Source organism: Leopardus geoffroyi, chromosome D3 (assembly GCF_018350155.1).
Source record: "Leopardus geoffroyi isolate Oge1 chromosome D3, O.geoffroyi_Oge1_pat1.0, whole genome shotgun sequence".
Classification (NCBI taxonomy): Eukaryota; Metazoa; Chordata; class Mammalia; order Carnivora; family Felidae; genus Leopardus; species Leopardus geoffroyi.
Window position 1 is genome coordinate 26,167,264 of NC_059339.1, and position 22,473 is coordinate 26,189,736.

Here is a 22,473-nt window from a genome sequence, read left to right on the forward strand (position 1 = left end):
ACGCAGGCAGGTGAGTGCGGGCGCACTTCAGGACGGTCTGTCCGTGAGGGTGACCGGCCGCAGCTGCTGTGCCAGGTCAGTGTGGCTGGCCCAGCACACCAGGCCCAGCCACCCTTCCTTCCGCCTCTCCCTGGAGTCCCTGCTGCCACTGGCCGGCCTACAAGGGTCCTGTTCCCAGACGGAGGAGGACCATTCCCCAAGCTAGGGCAGACATGTACTGTCCTACTGCTCCGCTAAATTTTCCAAGAAGAAATTCGCTATGAGCCTCTGTGCCAGCCTGCCAAGGAACCTTCCCATGACTGACGGACACACCACACAGTCCTTTCCTGCTGTGGGGTGTTTTCAAATAGCCATGCTTTGCCTCTTGCCCGCTGGGACACCAGAATTCCGAGGGCCCCAGCTCTGAGCTCAGGGGCATCACAACCTGTCACATATTGAAACGGGGACAGAATTTGGAGCCTGGAACCCATGGTCATCTGCTTCCTCACAGCTCAGCTAACTGCCCGAGTTCAAGGACTCTTCCAGACCGGATCTGTTTCACAAGCAAGTTGCTTGGCTTTCCTAGATGTCATGCCATCTGCAGACCTGAATCTTGCTGGGTTTGCTTTCAGGAACCTCTCTCTCCTACATTCTCAGGGCTGCCATTGAGCCTCAAAAAAAAAAAAAAAAAAACCACTCTTAATACAAAATGTCTCTGTTTCTGAGAATCCATGCTCAAGGCAGCAGCCAGATGCTCCCCCTTTATTCCTTCCCCCCCAAATTAAGTCTTAACAGTTACATGGACAGCCGCACGCAACGGTCATTTCAAAACACATCCACAGATGCTTTGCTAAAAGTGAGGGATCTGCTCCTCCTCCCCTGAGCGTGGGCTGTACTTAGTGATTCGTTTCTAATGAATAGAACATGGTAACGACGGCAGTATGACTTCTGGGAGCAGGTTACACAACGCACGGCAGCTTCCGTCTCACGGGTCACCTCACTTGGGGCAAGCTGACGTTCAAGCAGCCCACGGAGGAGCCCTCGTGGTGAGGGTCTCCTGCCCACGGCCGTGTGAGGGAGCCGTCTTGCTTCAGCCCCGGTCAAGCCTTCAGATGAGTGCAGCCTCTGGAGAAATTGAACCAGAACCAGCAAGCTAAGCTGCTTCTGGATTCCCAGCCTTCCGAAAGCATGTGACCTAATAAACGTATGTGGTCCCGAGCCACCGTTTGGGGGTCATTTGTTACGCGGTGGTAGATGATCAAGACAACTTTTATGCCAATACCCCATCCACCAAACTAGGTTCCGTACTTCTTCGGCACTGCTTTTTAGCCCGATGCTAGACAAAGCTGCAGTTTCTCAGACGCCGGGTACCCCCTTTCCCACCTTGGAGAGCCGGGCTGGACAACTGAGGAACATACTGTGATCACTCCCTCAGCTTTCTCCCTACGGCTCCCAGAGCCTGACACTGATAGTCAGCCGGGTCCCCGCTTCCTCTCGTCTGGGCCCTGCCCTGGCCCCTCTTCTTACTCCAGCCACCCAGGTGCCCCCATGCAGGCTACCCTCTCCTGAAAGTGAATGTCCACCCAAATGGCCCCAAGCCCCCAGCCTTCCGGGCCCCACCTGTCCTGCTTTTCTGGGAGGCCTGTGATGGAGGTGTGTGGGCACCAGTGAGGCCTTCCCCTGCAGTTTGAGGAAACCCATCAGCTGCAGCTGGAGCATGGGTAGCACGATGGAGGAAGCTGGGAAGGTCCCTGGACGATCATTACTTGGTCCTAGAATGCGTGCCTTGGAGCTGAGAAGGGGGAGTTGGCAGGAGGCAGCAAGAGGAGGGGGTGAGGGCCAGCCCCTCACCTTTTTTCTTGTCCAGGAGCTGGGGTCAGTCTGGAGGGTGGCCTCCCACTGCTGACGCCTTGAACGGCTCACCGTCACCCTGGCCCAGCCCTCTGGGCTCCCAGCTGCAGCTGCTTTGGCACACGGTCCTCTGGCTCCAACTTGCCCTCAGCCAGTGCCCCCCGGCACCTCCACCCCCAGCACCAGACCGAAGAAGACAGCTTTATAATTTGTGCTGAGAACCTTCTTCCACTCTCCACCAAGATGGGACTGTCCAATACCTACCCATTGTGTATGGAAAAGGACCACCACCACCCCCCCGCCCCCCGCCACCGAGTCTCATCCACCCGGGATTAATCCAGAAAAGGTGAAGTCCGTAAACGTTGTACACCCCTTCCCTTTGCTTCTGTGGTCCCGTTTACTTTCTGCAGTGGAGCCTGGCTCAGGGACCTCAGCAGCAGCCTTGATTGTGACTGTGGCCCCAAGGCTGCTAGAAGAGGAACGCTTAACCCCTCGTCTTCCTGTGTGATACTGCAGAGCTTCCGGTGGCTATGAGGACATCACTTAATGACAGCCCGGGGCCCCTACCCTCAAAATTAGCCTCTAGACTCGAGGCTTCCCAGAGCAGGGGCCCTTCTGTTGGAGCGGACCCCGTGCCCCCAGGGAGGTGCTCCCTGGTGGCATCTGCAGGACAGATCCTGTCCTGCCTTGGTTTACAGGTGACACCTGAATGCCCCGGTCATCCTGGACGACAGCCTTATGCAAGCGGGGAACACAGGATGGGCAGGGAGTGAAAGGGTCTGTTTGGGGTCAGTCTGCACCTGCTGCCCAGCATTTACAGCTCGTGAACCTTAAGGATCAAGTTCCCCTGGAGTGATTAATAGGAACAACCAGATTCCTGCTGGGAAAGGACCTCCAGTCCCTAGGGGGGCGGCTGAGCCTCATCAAACTGGCTCCCTGCTGGAGGGAAACATCTAGGATCACTGGTTCCCATCACCTTGACAGTGGTAGCACGGGAGGCCTGGCTGCAGTGACTGGCTCCGGGGTCTCTTGAGTGCCAACCCCATGGCGGTCCTTTCGGCGGCTGACAAGCCCTTCGCACCCCGCACACCCCACAGCAAGGGGGTGTGACGTGCTCTGTGCTGTGCTGTGTGTGGTGGCCCCCAAAGGTACCATGTGCTCATCCCTGGCACCTGTGTTACCTCGTACAGTAACTGCTCTGCTGGTGTGATTAAGAATCTGGAGATGCAGAGAACGTTCTGGATTATCTCAGTGCTACCACAAGTGTCCTCATCTGACAGGCAGAGGAAGACGATCCACACCGAGAAGGGGAGACGTGGAGGCAGAGACTGGAGCGCCACAGTCACAAGTCAAGGAATGCCGGGGGCCGCTGGATGCCCGGAGAGGTGAGGGACGGGTTGTGCCCTAGAGCCTCCGGAAGGGGGGCCACTCTGGTGACGCGCTGATTCGGGCCCAGTGAAACGGATTGCGGACGTGGGCCCCCAGAAGTGCGTGAGAATGCAGTTCTGTTGTTTTGGTGGTTACAGAGGCCACAGGAGACTAACGCGCCCCGCCGCCCTGCCAGCATTCCCCCATGCAAACATCCTGGGGCAAAGGGGAGTGGGTCCATCGGCTCCTGAATGGACGAGGAGCAGGACAACGGGAGGGGCAAGTCCCCTGGGGCCCCTGCGAGGACACTGGGGAGGACACGTGTACAGCCGACACTTGTCGACGAGGCCGAGGAGGAAAAAAAGAGACTCTGGATCTTTTTTCAGTGCGTTTGTTGAATCTGGGAAGCTGAAGGGGAAGGTTCCGAGGGCTTCAAGGCTAACGAAAAAAAAAAAGGACATTTCCCCTCTGTTTACTTTAAGTGTCGGAACCTGAAATCAGCTGTCTTTCTCCTGGGAATGAAATGCACGGAGCTTCTGGATCCTGTTAGAGCCAAGAAGCTGGCTGCCCGTGTGCCCTCGGGTCCGAGCAGAGAGCCGGTGGTGTTCTTGGCCCTGCTTTCCCGCTCAGCTGGGCCCCGCACTCCCAGGGGAGGGCCGGGGGACCTGAACACCAGACCCCACAAGGCCCTGTGGCTGGAGAGAGGAGGAGACAAGCCAGCCCCCACCTCCCACGCACTGGTGACAAGGCACTGCGTATGTCCTTTGCTCCATCCAGCCCAAAGGGGTTCCTGCTGCAGTTGAGGGACGCGGGCTTTGGTGACAGGGCCCGGAGCTCAGATCACACCCCTTTAACTTTACTGCTGTGGAAACGGGGCCAAGTTACTTCATTTCCCGGAACCTCAGTGTCGTCTTCTTGGGAACGGAGAGGAAAGGGTAATTATGTAAAGGGGTGGCATATTGTGTGGACCCTCAGAAAGTGGGGGGTTCGGTGAGTGTCCCAAGAGGGCAAATGGCATCTCCAGGGGGGACCCTGTGCCAGCGATGAAGATGAGAACTGAAGGTATGGGTGGGGTTCCAAAGGCTGCCAGACCGTGCATTTGGTACCTTTCTTCTAATTCCGGCTCCTCTTCCAGCTGGCCACATGACCTTGTTCCCGGCAACTGCTGCTCTGAGCCCACATCTTCTGTGTTAAATGCACACAACTGTCTCAGCTTTACCCCAGTGTTGGCCCTCAGTACTCGTGGGATGATAACACCTGCAAAGGAATCTCTTAAGAGTGCACGGTGCTCTCTGTGCCCGAGGAAGAAACGGACTCTCCCCTCGGATCCGGGGTGGCTAACACATCAGAAGCAGGGAGACAGGGGGAAGGGGAGGCGATCAGAAGTCAGGACCAAGGCGGGTGCCTGGGAAGGAGGCAGAAAGTAAATCAGTCTCTGTGTGTGTCGCCTCCTGCCACGTAATGCTCCAATCTGCTTGAGTATTTTCACTGCCATCTGTCAGCAGCTCGAAAATATATGGCCTTATTCTGTCCCATTCCCTGTGTTTACATCTGGTTTGCAAGATTTAGCTGGGAGGTAAATCATAGGGGGAGGTTGCGAGCAGCAGCGCGCGATGGTCCTCACAAACAGCATTTTGTGCTCAGCTTTCGCTTCTCATATTTCCATTTAAAAAATGCGAACAGAGCCCTTCCCATCCACCCAGAACTTGACAGTGTTATCTTATTCGAACCTCACTTTATGCCTATGAAAGTAGGCATTAGGCCCGTTTGACAGGTGAACCTCACAGAGTGGATCAGGACTTCCTGGTGGCAAAGGACAGCAACCACAACTCACCCAGCGCCTGAGTGCCAGGGGTTTGGAAGGCTCTGACTGGCCGGGTGTGGATGGTGAGCCCAGTCCTACAGCTGGGGCTGGTTGGATCCTAGAAACCCAAGAGCTGAGAATGGGGGTGTTACATCTTACAAGAGGCTCAACAAGGTACTGCTGGAAGAGAGTCTTAAAAATAGCGGCCATCTGGGGCGCCTGGGTGGCTCAGTTGGTTAATTGTCTGACTCTCGATTTCCACTCAGGTCATGATCTCGCGGTCCGGGAGTTCACGTCGGCTCTGTGCTGACAGCTCAGAGCCTGGAATCTGCTTTGGATTCTGTGTCTCCCTCTCTCTCTGCCCCTTTCCTGCTCACACTCTCTCTCTCAAAAATAAACAAACATTAAAAAAAAAAAAAAAAAAAACAGCGGCCATCTGGGGCGCCTGGGTGGCTCAGTTGGTTAAGCATCTGACTCTCGATTTCGGTTCAGGTCATGATCTCACAGTTCGTGAGTTCAAATCCTGCATTGGGCTCTGCGGTGACAGGAACCTGCTTGGGATTCCACCGCAGTGTGGAACCTGCTTGGGATTCTCTCTCTGCCCCTGCCCTGCCTGCTGTCTCAAAATAAAAAAAAAAATTTCAAATAAAAAATAAAAATAAATAGGGGCCATCTGTTAGAGACCCAGGTTAAGTAGCCTGCCCAGCGTTGCACAGGGGCACAGTCCAGACTTTCACCTAGAGCTGGCTGGTTTCAAAGGCCTTGCCATTCTTGAGTGGGACCCTCGGCCCCAGCTACATGTTAGAATCAGGGCAGGAAGTGAGTTAAAACAAACACTGAGGCCTGGGCCCCACCCCTTGAACAAAGAAATGAGTGGCTTTGGGGTGGGGGCGGGGCATCAGTGTTTCTCAAAAGCCGGTGACTGTATCAGGCATCACGCAAAGTCAAGGACTGGCAGATTAGGATCCCCCTTCCCCTCCCAGACCATATGCTGTAGGGCATTCGATGTTACAAGTGTGGTCACTGTACCCAGAACCCAGACAAGCCGGGTGACTTTGGGGGATAATGAGCAGGTGCCTGGGTGACCTAGTGCAGTCTGGCCTTGAAGCCGATGCAGGCTTCTCATCCGAAGCTGGGCGGGCACACGGGCTCCCTCTTCTCACCTTGAGCATCCTTAGCTGTAGCGTGTAAATTACTTTAGCAATTGCCTAGTTGGCAATGCACACTTCAGGAGAGTGAGAGATGTCTCGGCCCCGGGGCGAGTGGTGCTCCTCCCTCCCGCCTGCTGAGGGAGCCCAGCCAGGACTGCGGCGCTGGGAAGACACCAGGCAGCTGGGCTGCTCTTGGGGCTCCAGGCCATCCGCGTCACCCACCCCTCTTTAAAAGGAAAAAAAAAAATCAAGATGAGGGACCTGCTTCCTCCCCTGTGCATCCGCCTCTTCCTTACAAACCCTTCTTCCTCACCTGCCACCGCCCCCCCCCCCCCCCGCCCCCACCACAACAGACTTGACCACTTCACTCTGGTTTTCGGCAAGATCCTTTATTTATCTCCTGTTCCCCAACCATGTGACATGAGTTCAGGTAGCCGGGTACCTGCGTGGGCTGTTGGCTTTGTAAACGTAGAGCAGTCAGTATGTATAGAAATCATGCACCTCGGTGATTCCGGAACAAGATACTTAATGAGTAAAAAGACTTCAGGTGTGTTCGAAATGTCTGCCCTGTCCCGCGTTCTGATCACTGAAAAATGTCTGTATAGAAAGTTTACCCAAATAGAGACAGGCTTTCTTCGCTCGCGTGCCAGTAACGGCTACTGCGTTTCGGATCACGGTTCCTCCTGATGGCTGTTCCTCGCAGGCGCTGCCGGTTTCCGTTCAGACACGGCCCCGGCCCTGTCCGCGGGACAAACTGCATGTTCCACACGGCCCCACGGCTTTATAAATCGGACACTGCTCATAACGCACTATTCAAAAAAGGCGTCTCGAGTATGGCCGCAGGCTACTCTTGCACACGTCGGCTAACAGGAGGACGTTTCTAGAATCAGTGCCTCAAACTGGCCATGCCCTTCACAGGCGACCAAGAGGCCAGCACCGTGACTGTGGGTCTTTCGGGTTCGTGGGTCTTCCCAGTGGCCTCTCTCTCACACACACACACTGGCCTGGGTCGCTGTCGCTCGGCATGCACCCGTGCGGTGACAGGGACACGGGGCCGATGCCTCCACCGTCTCGGAGTCCGGCGCTGGAACATTTATGTACAGACGGATAAATGGAAACACTCAGAGGCAACAGAACTCCAAAGCAGAACGGACACTTTTTGGTCGGATCTACGATTCCAGTTTTGCCAGAGGAAGGTGGTTCCTGGAATGTCACTTGCACGAGCGAGGTCTCACCGCACACCCCCCAGCTCCTACCAGCCAACCTGGCCGGTTGACATCTTGACGTTCGTCACCGTGGACTCAAAACAGCTGCACAGGGAATTTTCCAGGCCCGGTTTGGCAGTAGGGCTTCGGTAGGCAGTGAGGTAAGTGGATCACACGACCCGCAGCTGATCCGTGGGAGCCCCGACTTGGCTGCCGGGGACACTAGCCCCAGCTCTGCGGGGAAGCCGTGTTTATGGAAAAGCCGCCAGTCCCACCAGCCGGATGCTCCCTGCCGTCAGGGGCCTGACAGGGTTCAGAGTGAGGTGAGCGACAGCAACAGGGTCCCGCTGGGGCCCGGCCGCCACGCGCCGCCCCTGACCGGGTCCACCCTGCCCAGGAAGCCGGCCGGGCGTGGGGGCTGCACACTCTCCCGGCCGCCGGCCTGGCGTGGCTGAAGGATCCCCTGTGTGGCCATGACAGCAACAGAGGCCAAGGTCTCTAGCGCTCTGGTGTGCAGTTTTTTGGTCGAGTTTTGTTTTTGTTTTTCTCTTAAGATGACCACAAGAAGTTTCACGTTATTACATTCAGACAGATAACCGTTTGCTTACGCTGTTTCAGAGCACTGGGAAAACCGAGCAGCGATACGGCAAGGACAGGGGCACTGAGCCTCCGGCCCCGGAGCAAAGTAATGCGCTATTAGGCAGGAAGGAGTTGCGGGAGCAAATGACTGGAAGGAAAAAAAAAAAAAAAAACAAATCTAAGGAAATACAAGCCAAAAATTTCCCATTTACAATAATCAAAGGAAAGAGGGACCCAACGTGATCTCAAAATCCCAAGTAAGGACTTTCCGTCGAGGCAGGCTTCTGAGCATGGAATCCCAGCACGGGTTGGGGGCTGGACCGGACCCCAGCCTGCCCAGGCTGACCCGTGGCCGCTCTCGCCGACTCCAGCACGGGGACTGTTCTCATCGTCCTGGAGCAAAGATGAAATCCAGAGCCTGCCGTTCGGCCGCTGCCACGTTGGGGTGCCACAAATCCACCATGAAAACCACCCGCGGGCCATCCTCTGCCGAACCTGGGGAGGGGAGGGCACGAGAGAGGAGAGGTCTGAACTGTCCCGGAGCCAGGAGCCGCGCAGCGCGGGACCGCACACAGTGAGCTTGCGGGCAGGGACCCATCCTGTCCCTTGGCATAGGCGGGAAGATCACCTCCTTTCTCAACAAGGACTCTAGCACGGCTCCATAAGGCTCTGGGCAGAGCGTATAAAGGGAAGCGGGCACAGGGAGGTAGGGGTGAGTACGAGGTAGGTGGAGCACAGAGGACTTTTAGGGCAGCGAGGCTATTCTGTGGGATCCTGTCACGGTGGATACATGTCACCATACATCTGGCAGAACCCACAGGACGTGTGACAGGAAGAGCGAACCCTAACGGAGACTGGAGAGTCTGATTAATAACAATGTGTCGGGGCGCCTGGGTGGCTCAGTCGGCTGAGCCTCCGAGGTTGGCTCAGGTCATGATCTCGCGGTCTGTGAGTTCAAACCCCTCATCAGGCTCTGTGCTGACAGCTCAGAGCCTGGAGCCTGCTTCGGATCCTGTGTCTCCCTTGCTCTCTGCCCCTCCCCCGCTCATGCTTTGTCTCTCTCTCTCTCTCTGTCAAAAATATCCATTAAAAAGATAATAATAATAACGTGTCAATATTGGCTCATCAGTTAGGACACACGTGCCACACTGATGCAAGAGGGTAACAAGAGGGGACACTGTGCGTGGGGATGGTGTGCGCTTTCTGCTTAGTTCTTCTGGAAACCTAAAACCGTGCTAAAAACACGCGCCTCTAACTAAAACCACCCCCACCACCACCGCGGGCACTCACCCTCGTGGAATGCAGTGTGCAGGAAAGAATCATCAAAGAGGAGGCAGCGTCCTTCCGCCCAACACTGGGGCTCTCCCCCCACCACCAGCTCGCAGCCACTGGGAGTTTTGAGACCTTTGGGGCAAAAGGAGAGAAGAGACAATGAAGGCGGGTAGGATCGGGGACGGCTTGTTCTGGGGTGAGCTCTCCATTCCAAAGCACCGGGCCTTCTGCCTCACCCCTCGGGGCCCTCTTTGGGGGCATGGGGGGAGGGGGTACTTCGACCGGGCAAATACAGTCTGCGTACCCTGAGCGTCACTCCCTGGAGGCACGCATTCCTCCACTGGCTTAATGGGTCTGGGGTCATGGGCTTCTCGGTCAAGGCTCTGCACCGCACTTGTGAGACCCACGAAGCCCATCTGTGGGTCCCCCCGTTAATCGAGGGAGGCCAGGTTCACAGCCCGCCGTGTCCCGGAACTCTGTTTACGACAGCCCTGTCTCTAGGGCTGTTTTGGCAGAGTTGAAACAGTGTCCTCCTCTTTGGGTTCCGAGCTTTAGATGCACTTTGGGGCCTGAGGATAGCACGTTCTTCGTCTCAGTTCCTCCGGCCTCCCTCCGAGAAACTGGAGGTCGCCCCTAAGGAAACACCTGAGCTCCAAGAAGAAAGAGGCCCACACCTTCGTAAGGGGCCATATGCGCCCAACTGCACGCGGCCAGTGCCCAGCTCGGTGCGTAACCCCAGAAAGGGGGCCTGGCTGAAATGCCGCCGTGCACGCACTTTCACATGCGAGGGTCTCAGGAAACACTTGGCCCCTGTCGGTGCACAGACGATTCACGAGAGGCGGCGCCGGCCCTACGGCTCTCAAGAAGGATGATTTGGGAGGAAACCGGCAGAGGGGGTGGGATCGTGGTGCTCCGGTCTGTCTTCGGTGACTACCGGGACAGCCGTGGCCCAGAACCAATTGGCACCCCCTCCAATTCAGTCTTCAGGACAAGCATGAAACAGAGTTCTCTCTAACGGAGCATTTTAACTCACCCCTTGAACCAGGAATGGATGGCTGGAAACACAGGTAGAGTAGGAAGTCACACAAAGAGGCTGCACGGGGGAGTGACAAGGACATGGGACCTGAGGCCAGATGACTGGCTCTGACCCCTATGTGCTGTAGGACTTCGGGCAAGTCACTGAACCTCTCTGAGCCAGGGCCTCGTCATCTGTGAAGGGGAACGTCAACACACTTGCCTTCAGGGCCGCGTGACCAACAACGTAATGCCTAGCTGGGCGCAGGTCCGGGCTAAGTCAGCACTTACAGACATCACCTCACCCATTTTCCAGATGGAGCCACCGAGGTTCAGAGAAGGTCAGTGACCTGCTGGAAGTTGCAATGCAGTCCTTGCGGGACCTGGGATTTCAATCCAGATCCTCCTGGCTCCGAAGAACGGGCTCTTGTAACACTGGACTCTGTGGCATAAATACTAGTCACCCATCAGGAGTTGTGGTATGAACGGGACCCTTCTTGTAGTTACCGTTTTGACTATGGATGGGACATTTCATTGAGTGACGGACTCCGGAACCAGGCTCTCCCATCTCCCGCTACTGTTAATGGCTAGGGAGGGGGCGTTAGGGTTGTGATGGGCCCAGATGGAGAGGGCCCTCCAAGCCACATCTCTCCACGGGTGCCCCTCACTGAGGGGACTGGCCGCTCTCTGCAGAGACAGTCCACCCCAGGCCTTCGGAAAGCAGCCCTCCTTCCTCTGGGCCACCGAATGATTCATCAGCAGTCACCACGGTACAAGAGAAAAATGGCCTGGCTTGCCAGCCCCCTGCTCACTTTCTTCGGCTTCTCCCCTTCACTCTGGCCCCGCCTTCCAGCGGCCCACCATTCCTGCCTCCTGCCCACAAACCAGCTCGGTTGGCAGAAACGATTGATACTCCCAAGACAGAGTGTTCAGGTGGCTCTCGGGGACAGAGACAGGCCCCGCGTCCTCCGGCGCAGGGCTTGCTGCTTTGTCCCCAGCCACTCAGCGAGGCAGGTCAAGGGCAGAGAGAGGGCTCTGTTCACCACCGGCCCCCACTTGAGGATGCTGAACAGGTGGGCAAGGCGAACACCAGCTGGTTCCACCCAGTCGGCCGGCCGAGAGATCCAACAGCGTGCACACGGGAGGCGACGAGAGTCTAACTGCTTATTTGCTAGTGTGAATGGGCTGAACACCCTCGTGCGTTTTCACCTGCCCTTTCCTGAGGGTTGGCCACGTGCAAGGACAGCAGCCTCCCCAGTAAATCTGCCTAGTTGGCATCAGACGCTGTTTACTGGAGGTCTGCGGCGGTGCGGTCGGGACGTCCCAGCCCTGTGCTATGTGCTGTGTGACACGCTCGGTGACAGCTCGTCCCAGGGCTCTACGTGGGGTCCAGACGGAGTGACGCCACCTCTAGAGGCGGCTCCACGCCGTCCTTGGCAAATGAAGAGACTGGGCGAAGGCGGGGCAGTGGCTGGGGTTTCAGCTGTCGGCGGGGACAGCTCCCCTCACCCGACCCACACGGAAGGCAGGAAAAGGGGACAAAGGTTGGCGAGTCAGGAGCTTGGTTCAGGGACTCCAGGTGCTTCCTGCACTTTAGCCAGGGAAGCTGGCAGAGGCGTGACTGCCAGGGACGTACCCGCCACTCTGCTTCCGACCCTCTTCTCCGGACTCCCTCTCTGGCCACCGACAAGGTCACGTGAGCCTAACACACCTCTGTTTCCTTCCGGGGTGGATGTGAACGTGGGCATGACAGTGGAAAGAAGGAAATGCTGAGCAAACTCGACCGCGGAGCCTGCCCCGGCCGTGGGGGAGCAGCCACAATCCAGCGGGACCTCTTCCAAGGCTGCTGGCTGTCCAAGGGAACATGACACGGCCCAGTTTTGCTGGTGGCGAGAACGAGCTGAGCTGAGGAGGGAACGACAGGTCCTAACGAGGGCCCGCGTGGGCACGGCTTACACACGCGCATCTACTGCGCGGACGCACGAGAGGCATTGGGGCCCCCGGCCCTTGCTACTCAACGCACCTGCCTGGATTCTGTATCAATCCACAAACGCCCCTCCCTACGTGTCACTCGGAAGCTCTTTAAAAACCTACAAAGGCAACCTTCAAACAAGAAGCCAGCACCGCTCCCCACAGCCCACAGCCTCAATTCCGAAGCCCCACACGGGGGCCCTCTGCGGTTTGCTCCCATCCAAGCGGTCTAACCTCAGCCCGACTGTGGACTCCACAGCAAGCCACGTGCGGGGGGAGTGGGGGAAGGGGGGTGGCTCCTCCACTCCACCCTGGTGGCCCCGTGAGCTCTGACCCGAGTGTGCCCCGGTGTCTTGCACAGTGATTTTACTGAGATGGCTTAGGTGACCGCCTCACCTCCTGGATCAGGGTGCCCTTTACCTGACTGCCCTCCACCTGCCAATACCTCACACGTGCCACTTCTAACCCCCAGGGAGCCCCCAGGCAGGTATTTTTACCTCCGTTTTCTCCTTGAAAACGGAGGTTCGGAGTTTCGGGGTCCCGGCCAAGATCACTTGGCAGGTGGGGCCCACAGAGCGGAGTCCAAGTGTGCGTGCTTCCAAAACCCGATCATTTCCCACGGTTTCCTGAGGCCCCAGGTCTTAGGCAGCCTTTCTTACACTGCCCAACACGTGTTTCGTCACAAAAGGTAGAGCTGCCTCTTCTGCAGCCGCAGAAGAGACTATTTAACCCGGTCAACGATCCTGGGAAGGTAAGTGCTGCCTCCCCATTTTACGGAGGAGGAGACTGAGGCACGGAGGGACTCAGTTACTTGCCCAGAGTCCCACAGCTGCCCACGGAGCCAGGACACCTCCTGGCGCACCTCGGCCCCACCCTTTGCTCTTGAAATATTCAAGGAGTCAACTGTTCGAATCTAGCTGTTTTTCGAAGCGGCAAAGCCCTCTGTCCAAGTCACCTCTTCCTTGGGATCCCCACATGGGGGCAGGGGAAGCAGAGGGCTCTGGGGGAAGAAGGGCTGGAGGGCCAGGCGTCTGGCTCAGGTGCCCCCGGGCAGCCCAGGGCTTCCTCTGCGGGACTCTCATGAACCCCCTGCTCCAGCCTAGGTCGCCCCCCCCACCCCTCACATGTGCTCTCTCTTCCTCCATTCTGGAGCCAAGGCAGCCCGCGCCGCAGACTTCCTGAAGCTGGACCCTGCGCAGGCTCTGGGCGCGCTCCCCCAGTCTGGGATGCTAACTGGTGGCGCCTTTGCCCTGGTAACCGTCCCATTAGAGACTCGCTAGGAACGGGGCACCCTGGGGAAGTGACAACAAGGAGTTGTTGTGAAACCCCCCTAAAGGGTGAGTCCTCGCTCCACATGACTAAAGGCCCTCTTAGCAGACCCTCAAGACAACTCTGCAGGGGACGATCTTTTCCCCTCCTCTTTTCTAAATGAGGAAACTGAGGCCCAGAGAGGTGAAGTGACTTGTCCAAAGTAACACAGCTAGCTGCTGGTGGGGCCGGGATGCAAACACACGGCCACGCGGACTCTGACCTTGTTCTCGAAACCACCGCCACACAAGTTACCGATTTCCCCAGAAGCGGAACAAAATCAGTGTTAACACCAAGCGTGACTTCGCCCTCCATTCGGGAGGCGCTAAGGCATCGTTCGCGGCCTCCTGGATGTCATCATGAACCTCAGCGACTGTTACGACCGCCTTTGGCTCTAGAGATACGCTGTCCAATACGGTAGCCGCTAGCCACGCGGGCCGATTTAAATTCAGATTAAGTGACAAATTCTGCTCCTCGCCTGCACTGGCCACATTTCCAGCCCTCAACGGTCACCCGCTGCTAGTGGCTTCTGTACTTGGACAGCGCAGATGGAGACCATTGCCATCACCACTTCCGTCCCCCGGACAGAGCTTTCTCTGTATTACCTGTCGGGTAATACCGATCTCAAGTCCCCTTCTCGGCTCAATCTGTGCTGTGAGACACGTTTGCATGCAACTCATCAATCTTTGATGGGACAGTGAAGAATGCGAAAAGGCGCAATTCTGGCTACCGAGCTTCTCACGCCGCCTGGGCCGCCGTGAGTCAGGAGACCCCCGTCCCTGCGACATACCTAAATGGCATCGGATGCGTATGTTGGTGGGTCCGTAATGCTCCGTTATCACAGTCCCGGGGCTCAGCACGGAGATGCACGCGTTCCCAAAAACATTGTTCCCAATACAGGTCCGAAGGCTTCCGAGCAAGCGGTACGTCCGTGGGCACTTCCTGCAGTTCCTGGGAACGCAAACCCCCTGATTGACCAAGTAAAAGGTGACCCACTCCCCGCTGGGGGTGCTGTTCATTTTCCACCCTTGTGGGAGGCTGCAGTTTGAGAAAGCCTTGTAGAGCGTCTCAAACTCGCACAGGATGGTCTGGAAGTTCCGTTCCAGCAGCTCCACGTCGTGCTTCTGCGCGTCCCGGGCGAAGTATGGCGTGGTGGGGAGGTCGGGCAGGAAGAAGACCTCGGGCTTCTGGATGGAGGGCCGGCTGTTGAGGTAGCGGCCCTGCTCGCGGATGCCCTTGTGGATGCGGCCCATGCCGGACCACGAGTACCGCTTGGCGTACTCCTGCAGATTGTGGTAGAGCTTCTGGTTGAGGCCCTCGTTGTGGGCGCAGCGCACGCACTCGGGCGACTGGCAGTACACGTACCCGTTCTGCAGCCCGTTGGCGTCCGCACCCTGCATCAGGGAGTTGACGGACACGTAGGGCCGGGGCTGCTCCCGGCCCACGTGGTAGCAGTACCACACGAACAGGACCAGCAGGCAGGCCACGGTGACCACGGCGGTGGTGTCGCAGTCCCGCACCGACTGGATGCCCGTGGCAATGCAGTCTCGCAGGCCGTCCAGCGACCAGCTCCAGGCCACCAGCCACTCGAGAGACATCTTGGGGGGAGCGGGTTGTCGGTGGGGGTGCGAAGCAAGGTCAGGCAGTCAGTCCTCGGGGGTCCCGGGGGCACCCACACCATGCAGCTTAGCGCGGGGGGGACGGGGCAGCTGGGGCGGGGGGAGGCATGGCGGCCGCTGTTCCTCGGAGCCCGCCAAGGGCGGCATCGACAGACGTCTGGGCTCGCCACTCCACTCCCGGCACAAGTCACTGCACGGAGGCTGGAAGGAGCCGCTTCACGTCACCCTGGCAGGCGGGGTCGGTCACCGTGGAAGGATTTTTTTTTAGGACGTCCAAACCTGAGACGGGAAAAGGAAAGTAAACCAGCGTCAATTTTTTGTACCTGGGCAAATCCTCTGAAGTGCACAGTCCCGGAGCATCCTGTCAGGTCCCCGCTGGCAGGGGGCACACTTCTCAATCTTGTGTGTCCCCTCCCACTTTACCACAGCCCCCCGGGTCCCAAAGGGCCGGTGGCGCTTAATCTGCATCTAGTGCTGTCTGAGAAGTACAGATGCCCGGCCTGTTCTGTGTCATCCTTAGGGGGTGTGATTAGCTCCATTTTACAGATGGGGAAGCTGAGGCCCAGAGAGGTTCACGCAGCCAGGACAGGGACCTCGACCGCTGGCTTCAGCATCAGGTCCATCCATTTTGCTCTGCTCTTTCACAGGAGCTATGTCATAAATGCCTCTTTTCCTTTGGTCTCTGTACCTTTACAGAGCGGCCTGGGATCGAAAGCATCTTTAAAATGGCAAAAGAGGGGGCGCCCGGCTGGCTCAGTCGGTGGAGCACGTGACGCTTGATGTTGTGGTCAGGGAGTTCAAGCCCCACGTTGGGCGGAGAGATCACTTAAATAAATAAAGAATCCTTAAAAATGGCAAAGGAGCCGTAAATCCGGGCATTCTTTCTAAATCTCTCTTGCCCTTCGGACACGGGCTGGCCTGGGCTTACACCGAGCTGGAAGAGGATGCCATCCCCATGGCAGACACAGGGCGTTTCTGTCTACCTGCTTGGGAGGCTCCTCGCTGGTCTCACTCACAGGTTATGAGAGAAGGGATGGGGGAGAAGGAAACAGAAGCCCTCTCGGGTCTCTTTGCCACATATCCCACCAATGGTTAAGGGCCGGTGCCTAGCACCATGATTATCCTAATAGCCCAAGAGTATGATCAGAGCCCAGCAGTCAGGTTGCCCGTGTCTATCAAACCCCAGCCGTGTCTCCCAGCTGAAACCCTCCATCCAGGCTGCTTTTTTTCTAACCCAAGAACAGCCAGGTCTGTGAGCTCCTCCAGGCCTAATATATTCCCTCGGCGCCAGGGGCCGAATAAATTCAGAAAAATCGTTTTGTGCTCTACCTTCTCTCTTCTGTCTCTTGGGAATACAAGGCAACTAAAACAACTCCTTACAAACTCTAAAAGCCCTCCCCTTTCTCTGGGGATGACATTTGGCTGGAAAATTCTTGCAAGGCTGGCAGAGAGGCCAAGAACCCAAACTGGGGGTGGGCTGGACCCTGGGCGGGTCATTTGCCCTCCTGCTCAGTTTCCTCATCACTGAGACCAGGTCATGCTCATCCCCCTGGTGAATGATGACAGCTGTAAGCACTTAGGATGTCACGGCAGGCGTTTAATATGTGCTGACGACTGCTTACACATGTGGCACCCCCATGCTGATCAGCAAGCAAGGCGAAGGTGGGGCACTGGGGAAAGGTATCTCAGGACTAGCAATCCTGAAGGCCAATTCTGGACATTCTCACCGCCACACATCTGATTTTTTTTTTTTTTTTTCGGTCCCAGGCTTGCAAAACTAAAAATGAAAAAGAACAAACCTCAGGTGCTCATATAACTGCCTACTTGCACTTTCCCTGCCTAGGTCGAATTAAGGATCACTTGACTATAAGGTTTCCTAAGTCAAAAAACACACATGCTAAATATTCGGGGCCATTGGTATGTTTCTAGGAAAAATACAAGAGTGGGGAGGCTAGCAGCTCAATTTTCTTTGGCACCCGTTCTCAATTTCTTCCCAGGTCTGGGCCCCACGGGATGAAAACAGACCCCTCCGTGCCCCTGCTTCCGTCCCAGCCATAACTGGCACGTTTCCTCTCAAGGAAAAGGGAAAGAAAATCTGGATGGTTTTCCTCTGTTTTGTTTGCAAGCCTGTCTCCCAAACAGAACCCCGGGGTTCCTGCAATTCAGCAGGAAACTGTCATCTGCGTGATAAACTAGCACTTTTACTAAAAGGATTTCCCCCTTCACTGAGCTAAATCTCTAATTGGAACTTTTAAACTGAGTCTCTCAGGAGAAGAGGCTTTTCTTAAATGAGAAGTGAGATGGTGATAATTTAACAAACACCTGTTACGTGTCAGTTCCCATCAGCCCTGCTAATCACTTAACCCAAGCACAGCGAAGACTTGGAAGACAGGGCGGGTGATGAGGGGATCTCTCCACTGGACATACGGGGCGCTTACCCTCTCCAGCGTCATTCTACACAACATCAGCCATGAGCGCTCCCTGGGCTGAGCTATAAACAAAAGGCAGCAAAAGATCCAGATACCCCGAACCCAGCTTCGGACTCTGTCCTCATAGACAGCACTGAGAGCCAAAGTTAGGACTTGTCTTACCTGCTGCCAGTTACTTTTAGCCAAATTATGCTGGCAGGCCCCTGAGCCCAAAGATGGATTAAAAAGCTCACCGCTGAAATGTGACACTAAAAAAAAAAACAAAAAAAAAAAAACAAAAAAAACAACCTTACATTTGCAGGGTGACTGACAGCGTATTAAGCACTGGTTCAAACGTTTGACACTCAACAGGACGCAGGAACAACCCCCAAGGCTCCAGTGGGAAGGGCACGGATTCCCCCTCCCCAGTTCCCAGCTCAGCGACCACAGTGACTTTCAGTTTCCTCACACATCTGTTTCATGTCTGTCCTCGTTAGGGACGGGGACCCGTACTGCAGTCCTGCACTTTAAGAACTCCAGATCTTAAAGGTCAGTCAGCTCTGGGGAACAGGGTCCAAATTCATTGCCAGCTGGTGAGCGAGTCCAATGGAATATAACTTCTGATATGATGAACATCTGGGGGACAGACTCAGCTCTAACCTGGCTAACGCAGTTTACCTTACAACCTAAGTGGCTGCCCTGTGCTAAAGGGCTTCTGGTCACTCCCGGGGTGTGGCCAGGCCACCCCAGAAGCCCCCCAAGGAGGAGAGCAACCCCAAGCAATGTGTGCCATGCAGGTCACTCTCTCTCCACCCAGGACCCACTGAGCTGCCCAGGACCAGCCCTTCCCCATGGGCAACCGGAGACCTCTCCTCCTCACTTTCCGGGCCACCTTTTTCAGCATCCACCCACTCTGGAGAGTGGGGGCAAACGGGGGAGCAGCGGATGGGTTAACACAGATGGTGACCACCAGGAGGTCAGGGCAGGAGGGGGATGGGGCCACGGAAAGGTGACTATTGACTGGAAAAGTGGGCAATCAACTAAAGATTAGGTAAAGTGGCTTATGGTGATAGCTCATGGGACAGGGGAGGAGGGTCACCGTGGGAAATCTGGGAAGTGGGTGACGCTCAGGGCTGGGGGGAGGGGGGAGAGCAGGCTGGGAAAGAGACCGGGGAGGAGGGTCACAAGGAGGAGGGTTGTGGTGGTGGGGGGGGGGGCGCGGGTAACACCGGGGAGGGTGCCGCTACGGGGCAGGGGCTTCGAGGAGGGTGATGCCCGGCACGCCGCAAACACAGCCAGCCCCGGCGGCGGCGCTAAGCACGTAGCGAACGCGGGGCGGCGGGGCCCCTCGGCCCGGCCGGGATGCGGGGCGCGGGAGGGCGCCGGCGTCCGCTAGCATCCCCAGCCGCCGCGCCGCCGCCGGGCGTGGGGACCGCGGGCCTGCAGCCGCCCGTCCCCCGCCTCCTCCCCCTCTCCCCGGGGGGAGGGCGGTGGGCGCCGCGCCGTCCCCCCCGCCTCCCCGCAGCCCCCCGGAGACGCCGCTTACCTGCGCGCGGGCGGCGGGGGCGGACGCTGGGGCCGGGGCGACGCTGTCGCCCGAGGGCGCGGACGCGCAGACGCCCCCTGCCCGCGCCGCGGGGCCACCGCCCGGCCCACGCCGCGGGAGCCCGAGCCGGAGGCGAGCCGGTGCCCCCGCCGGTGCCGACGCCGCGCTGCGCTCCGCGGGGCCGCGCGGACCACAACTCCCACAATGCCGTGCGCGGCCGGGCCGGCGCGGGGAGGGGGCGCGGGCGCGGGCGGGGCGGGGCCGGCGCGGGGGCGGGGCGGGCGGGGCCTAGCCCGGACCCCCCGGCGCGGGGAGCGCTGGCCGCGCGCGGGGCTGCTCGCGCGGCTTTGCGGGGGCCGGGCGCGCAGGACGCACTGGCCCGCGGGGCCGGGGGGTGGTGCGCGCGGCCGGGCGGGCGTTCATTCATTCGCTGTGCGTTTCTCCCTCTGTGCCCCAATCTGTTCCCCCTCCCCCGGGCTCCGTCCCTGCCCCGGCTTCCCCTCCTACACTTCCTCCTTACAGTCTCTTTCACTTTCCCTCCCTCTTCTTTCCTCCCTCACTTCCTCTCGCCCGACACCCTTCTTTCCTTTATTTGTTGATTCGCCGCGCACTTAGAAGGCCGCTCAGGCACTTGGAAAGAAACCGTAAATCACACAGGATCCCTAGTGTCATGGAAGACTCCTTCGTTCGATGCAAGCGACTGTTGGGCAGCCTCTCTGTGCCTGGCCCTGTGCTCCGTGGGGAGCGGGGCACACGCGGCGCCTGCCCGTGAGAAGTCACAGTCTGGCCAGGAGTCAAGGGTACCCAAGGAATCACAGGTGTAAATGCACCATTACCTGGCCCGCAGAGTAGCAGAAGAGAAAGTACAGGGAGAATGAGCATGTGAAGCAAAAGGGCAACGTGATGGCGGGGAGGTTCCCCGCGGAGGACTCCATGAGGAAGTGATGTTTGAGCTCGGGCCTGTGGGAGACGGATGAGCTAACAAAGGCCATGGGACATGTTCGGGGCTCCAGGGGGACTATGCATGGGTAGGTTCTGGGAACTCGGGAGTGGGATGGCTGGCCCACAGTCCACGGGTCCTGACCCAGATTCTCCTGGTGGCGGTCCCAGCATCCACTTTGTACTTGTCCCGGAACCCACCTCTCACACATGTCCTACAACCCATCTGATCCCTGACCTAAGAACTTCCCGTTACCACATCCCAGAATCCACCTTACCCTTGTCCCGAACCAACATCTACCATGTCCCAGAATCCACCTCGTCCCCGTCAGGAACCCACTTCTCATCCCTGACCTAACAACCCACCTCCACCATGTTCCAGAATGCACCTCATCCCTGTCCCAGAACATATCTCTCTCATCCTTGTCCCAGAACCCACTGGGTCCCTGACCTGACAACTCACCTCTACCATGTCCCAGAGTCCATCTTGTCTCTTCCCCGGAGCCCACCTCGACTGTGGCTCAGAATCCACATCTGCTGTGGCCCCGAACCCTTTTCTACCACATCTTAGAATCCATTTCATCCCTGTCATCTCTTCCCTTGTCTTTACTCCAAAGGAGGAAGAACCTTTTTCCCCTTCTCTTATTCTACTAAAATAACCAGAATGCATACATTGGGAAACCATAAAATACATCCAGATTTGTTCAACGTGTGGGTAATCAACACAGTCATCCGATTTAGAAACATTAAACAAGATGTCTCTTTTCACTGCCAGCCTCAGAGTAGTTGAACCTGGGTAGGGAAGAGAAAGGGGGAGGGAATTTGGTCCATCTCACTTTCAGGAAGTTGCTCAAACGAAGACTTCTCCAAAGGTGCTTATACATTGAGTCAGAGCATCACCCCGACAGGGTTGAAAAGGAAAGCATTTTTCATAGACTTGTAAATGTGTGTTCCATTCCTGGATCACGCCATCTGTAGCGCATTACGAATTAATATCATCTATAAATCCTGTAATTATCTGTGACTGGCGCAATTATATTGCTCCGTATTTGTTAAAAGTATTTATTTGTTCAATGGTAGTGTTACCATTTATACATTTTGCTAACCCTGCTTGCCATTTCTGCCTGTAGGAGATACTGGGATGTGGGGAGGGGAGGGGAGTTCTCCCAGAGAAAAACGGTATTCAGGCCTTCCGGGGGGGCTTTTGGATGAGAACTCCACATAAATTGTCATTGCACTAATGGAGGAGCCACGATAAGGGCCAAGTGAGTCTAAATTGCCTGCCTCCAGCTTGGCTGCCGCCCGCGCCCTCCTCCTCCGGCTGTCTCCTCAGGGCAGTCCTTCCCGACCCACTCTGAGGTTGCACAACCTATCATTATGCCATCTCATACACTCATGGAGTCCACCCAGCTCCCTCCTCCTGCAGATGGAGTCACTGGGGGTCCAGAGAGAAAACATGCCTTGCTCATTCGAGCTCACTCAAGAAAATGCTTGCTTGGTGCATTAAAGAAACGAATATAGTCCCTTTAGAGAGAAATTGAGTAGTATTTGTTAAAAACAAACAAACAAACAAACAAACAAACAAACAAAGAAACAAGAAATGTGTATACCTTAAAAACCAACAATTTCACTGCTCTATATCCATCCTGGAGAGACTCTAGAATAGATTACAAAGTAGTGATGGTTTTCTATTATATAATCCTGTACAACTGTTTAAAAGGAGGAGCTTAGATGTATATGTAACAACGTAAAGCTCCTGGGGTGCCTGGCTGGCTCTGTCGGTAGAGCACTTTTTTTTTTTTAAGTTTATTTATTTATTTTGAGAGAGAGCAAGAGAGCACAAGTGGGGTAGGGGGAGAGAGAGGGGGGAGAGAGAGAATCCTAAGCAGGCTACACACTGCCAGCATGGAGCCTGATGCGGGGCTTGAACTCATGAACCGGGAGATCATGACCTGTTTGGAAAGCGAGTTGGTGGCTTCACCGACTGAGCCATAAAGGCACCCCATAGAGCATGTGACTCTTGATCATGGGGCTGTGGTTTCGAGCCCCATGTTGGGTGTAGAGATTCCTCAAAAAAATAAAATCTTAAAAAAATATATGTACACATATATACATATACATATACACACATACATATATACACATATATATACATGTGTGTATATACATGTATATATACACATATATACATGTATATATATACATATATACATGTATATATATATATATATATATATATATATATATATATAGTGCTCCTCAACAAATAATAAAGCAAAAAAATTCTGAATTATGCTTGCAGTATGATTACATCTACATAACACATACACACAACATAAAACATTACTCTACTTTATATAAATATACATATATTTATACAAAAGCAGGAGAAAAGCACTAGAGGAATACACTAGCATGTTCTCCTTTTTAAAACTTAAAACATTACAATGTTGGCAAAT

General features: G+C 56.1%; 1 protein-coding gene across 1 annotated transcript; it reads right to left on the bottom strand.

Moving 5' to 3' along the window:
* Nucleotides 1-6,521: 6,521 nt before the first annotated feature.
* ASPHD2 (aspartate beta-hydroxylase domain containing 2) lies at nucleotides 6,522-19,278 on the bottom strand. Its single transcript, XM_045457589.1, is given in 5 exon segments — nucleotides 6,522-8,432; nucleotides 9,228-9,341; nucleotides 14,293-15,109; nucleotides 15,112-15,400; nucleotides 19,076-19,278. Coding segments are annotated over 4 exon segments (1,113 nt in total). The 5' UTR covers nucleotides 15,184-15,400; nucleotides 19,076-19,278; the 3' UTR covers nucleotides 6,522-8,322.
* Between the last annotated feature and the right edge of the window lie 3,195 nt (nucleotides 19,279-22,473).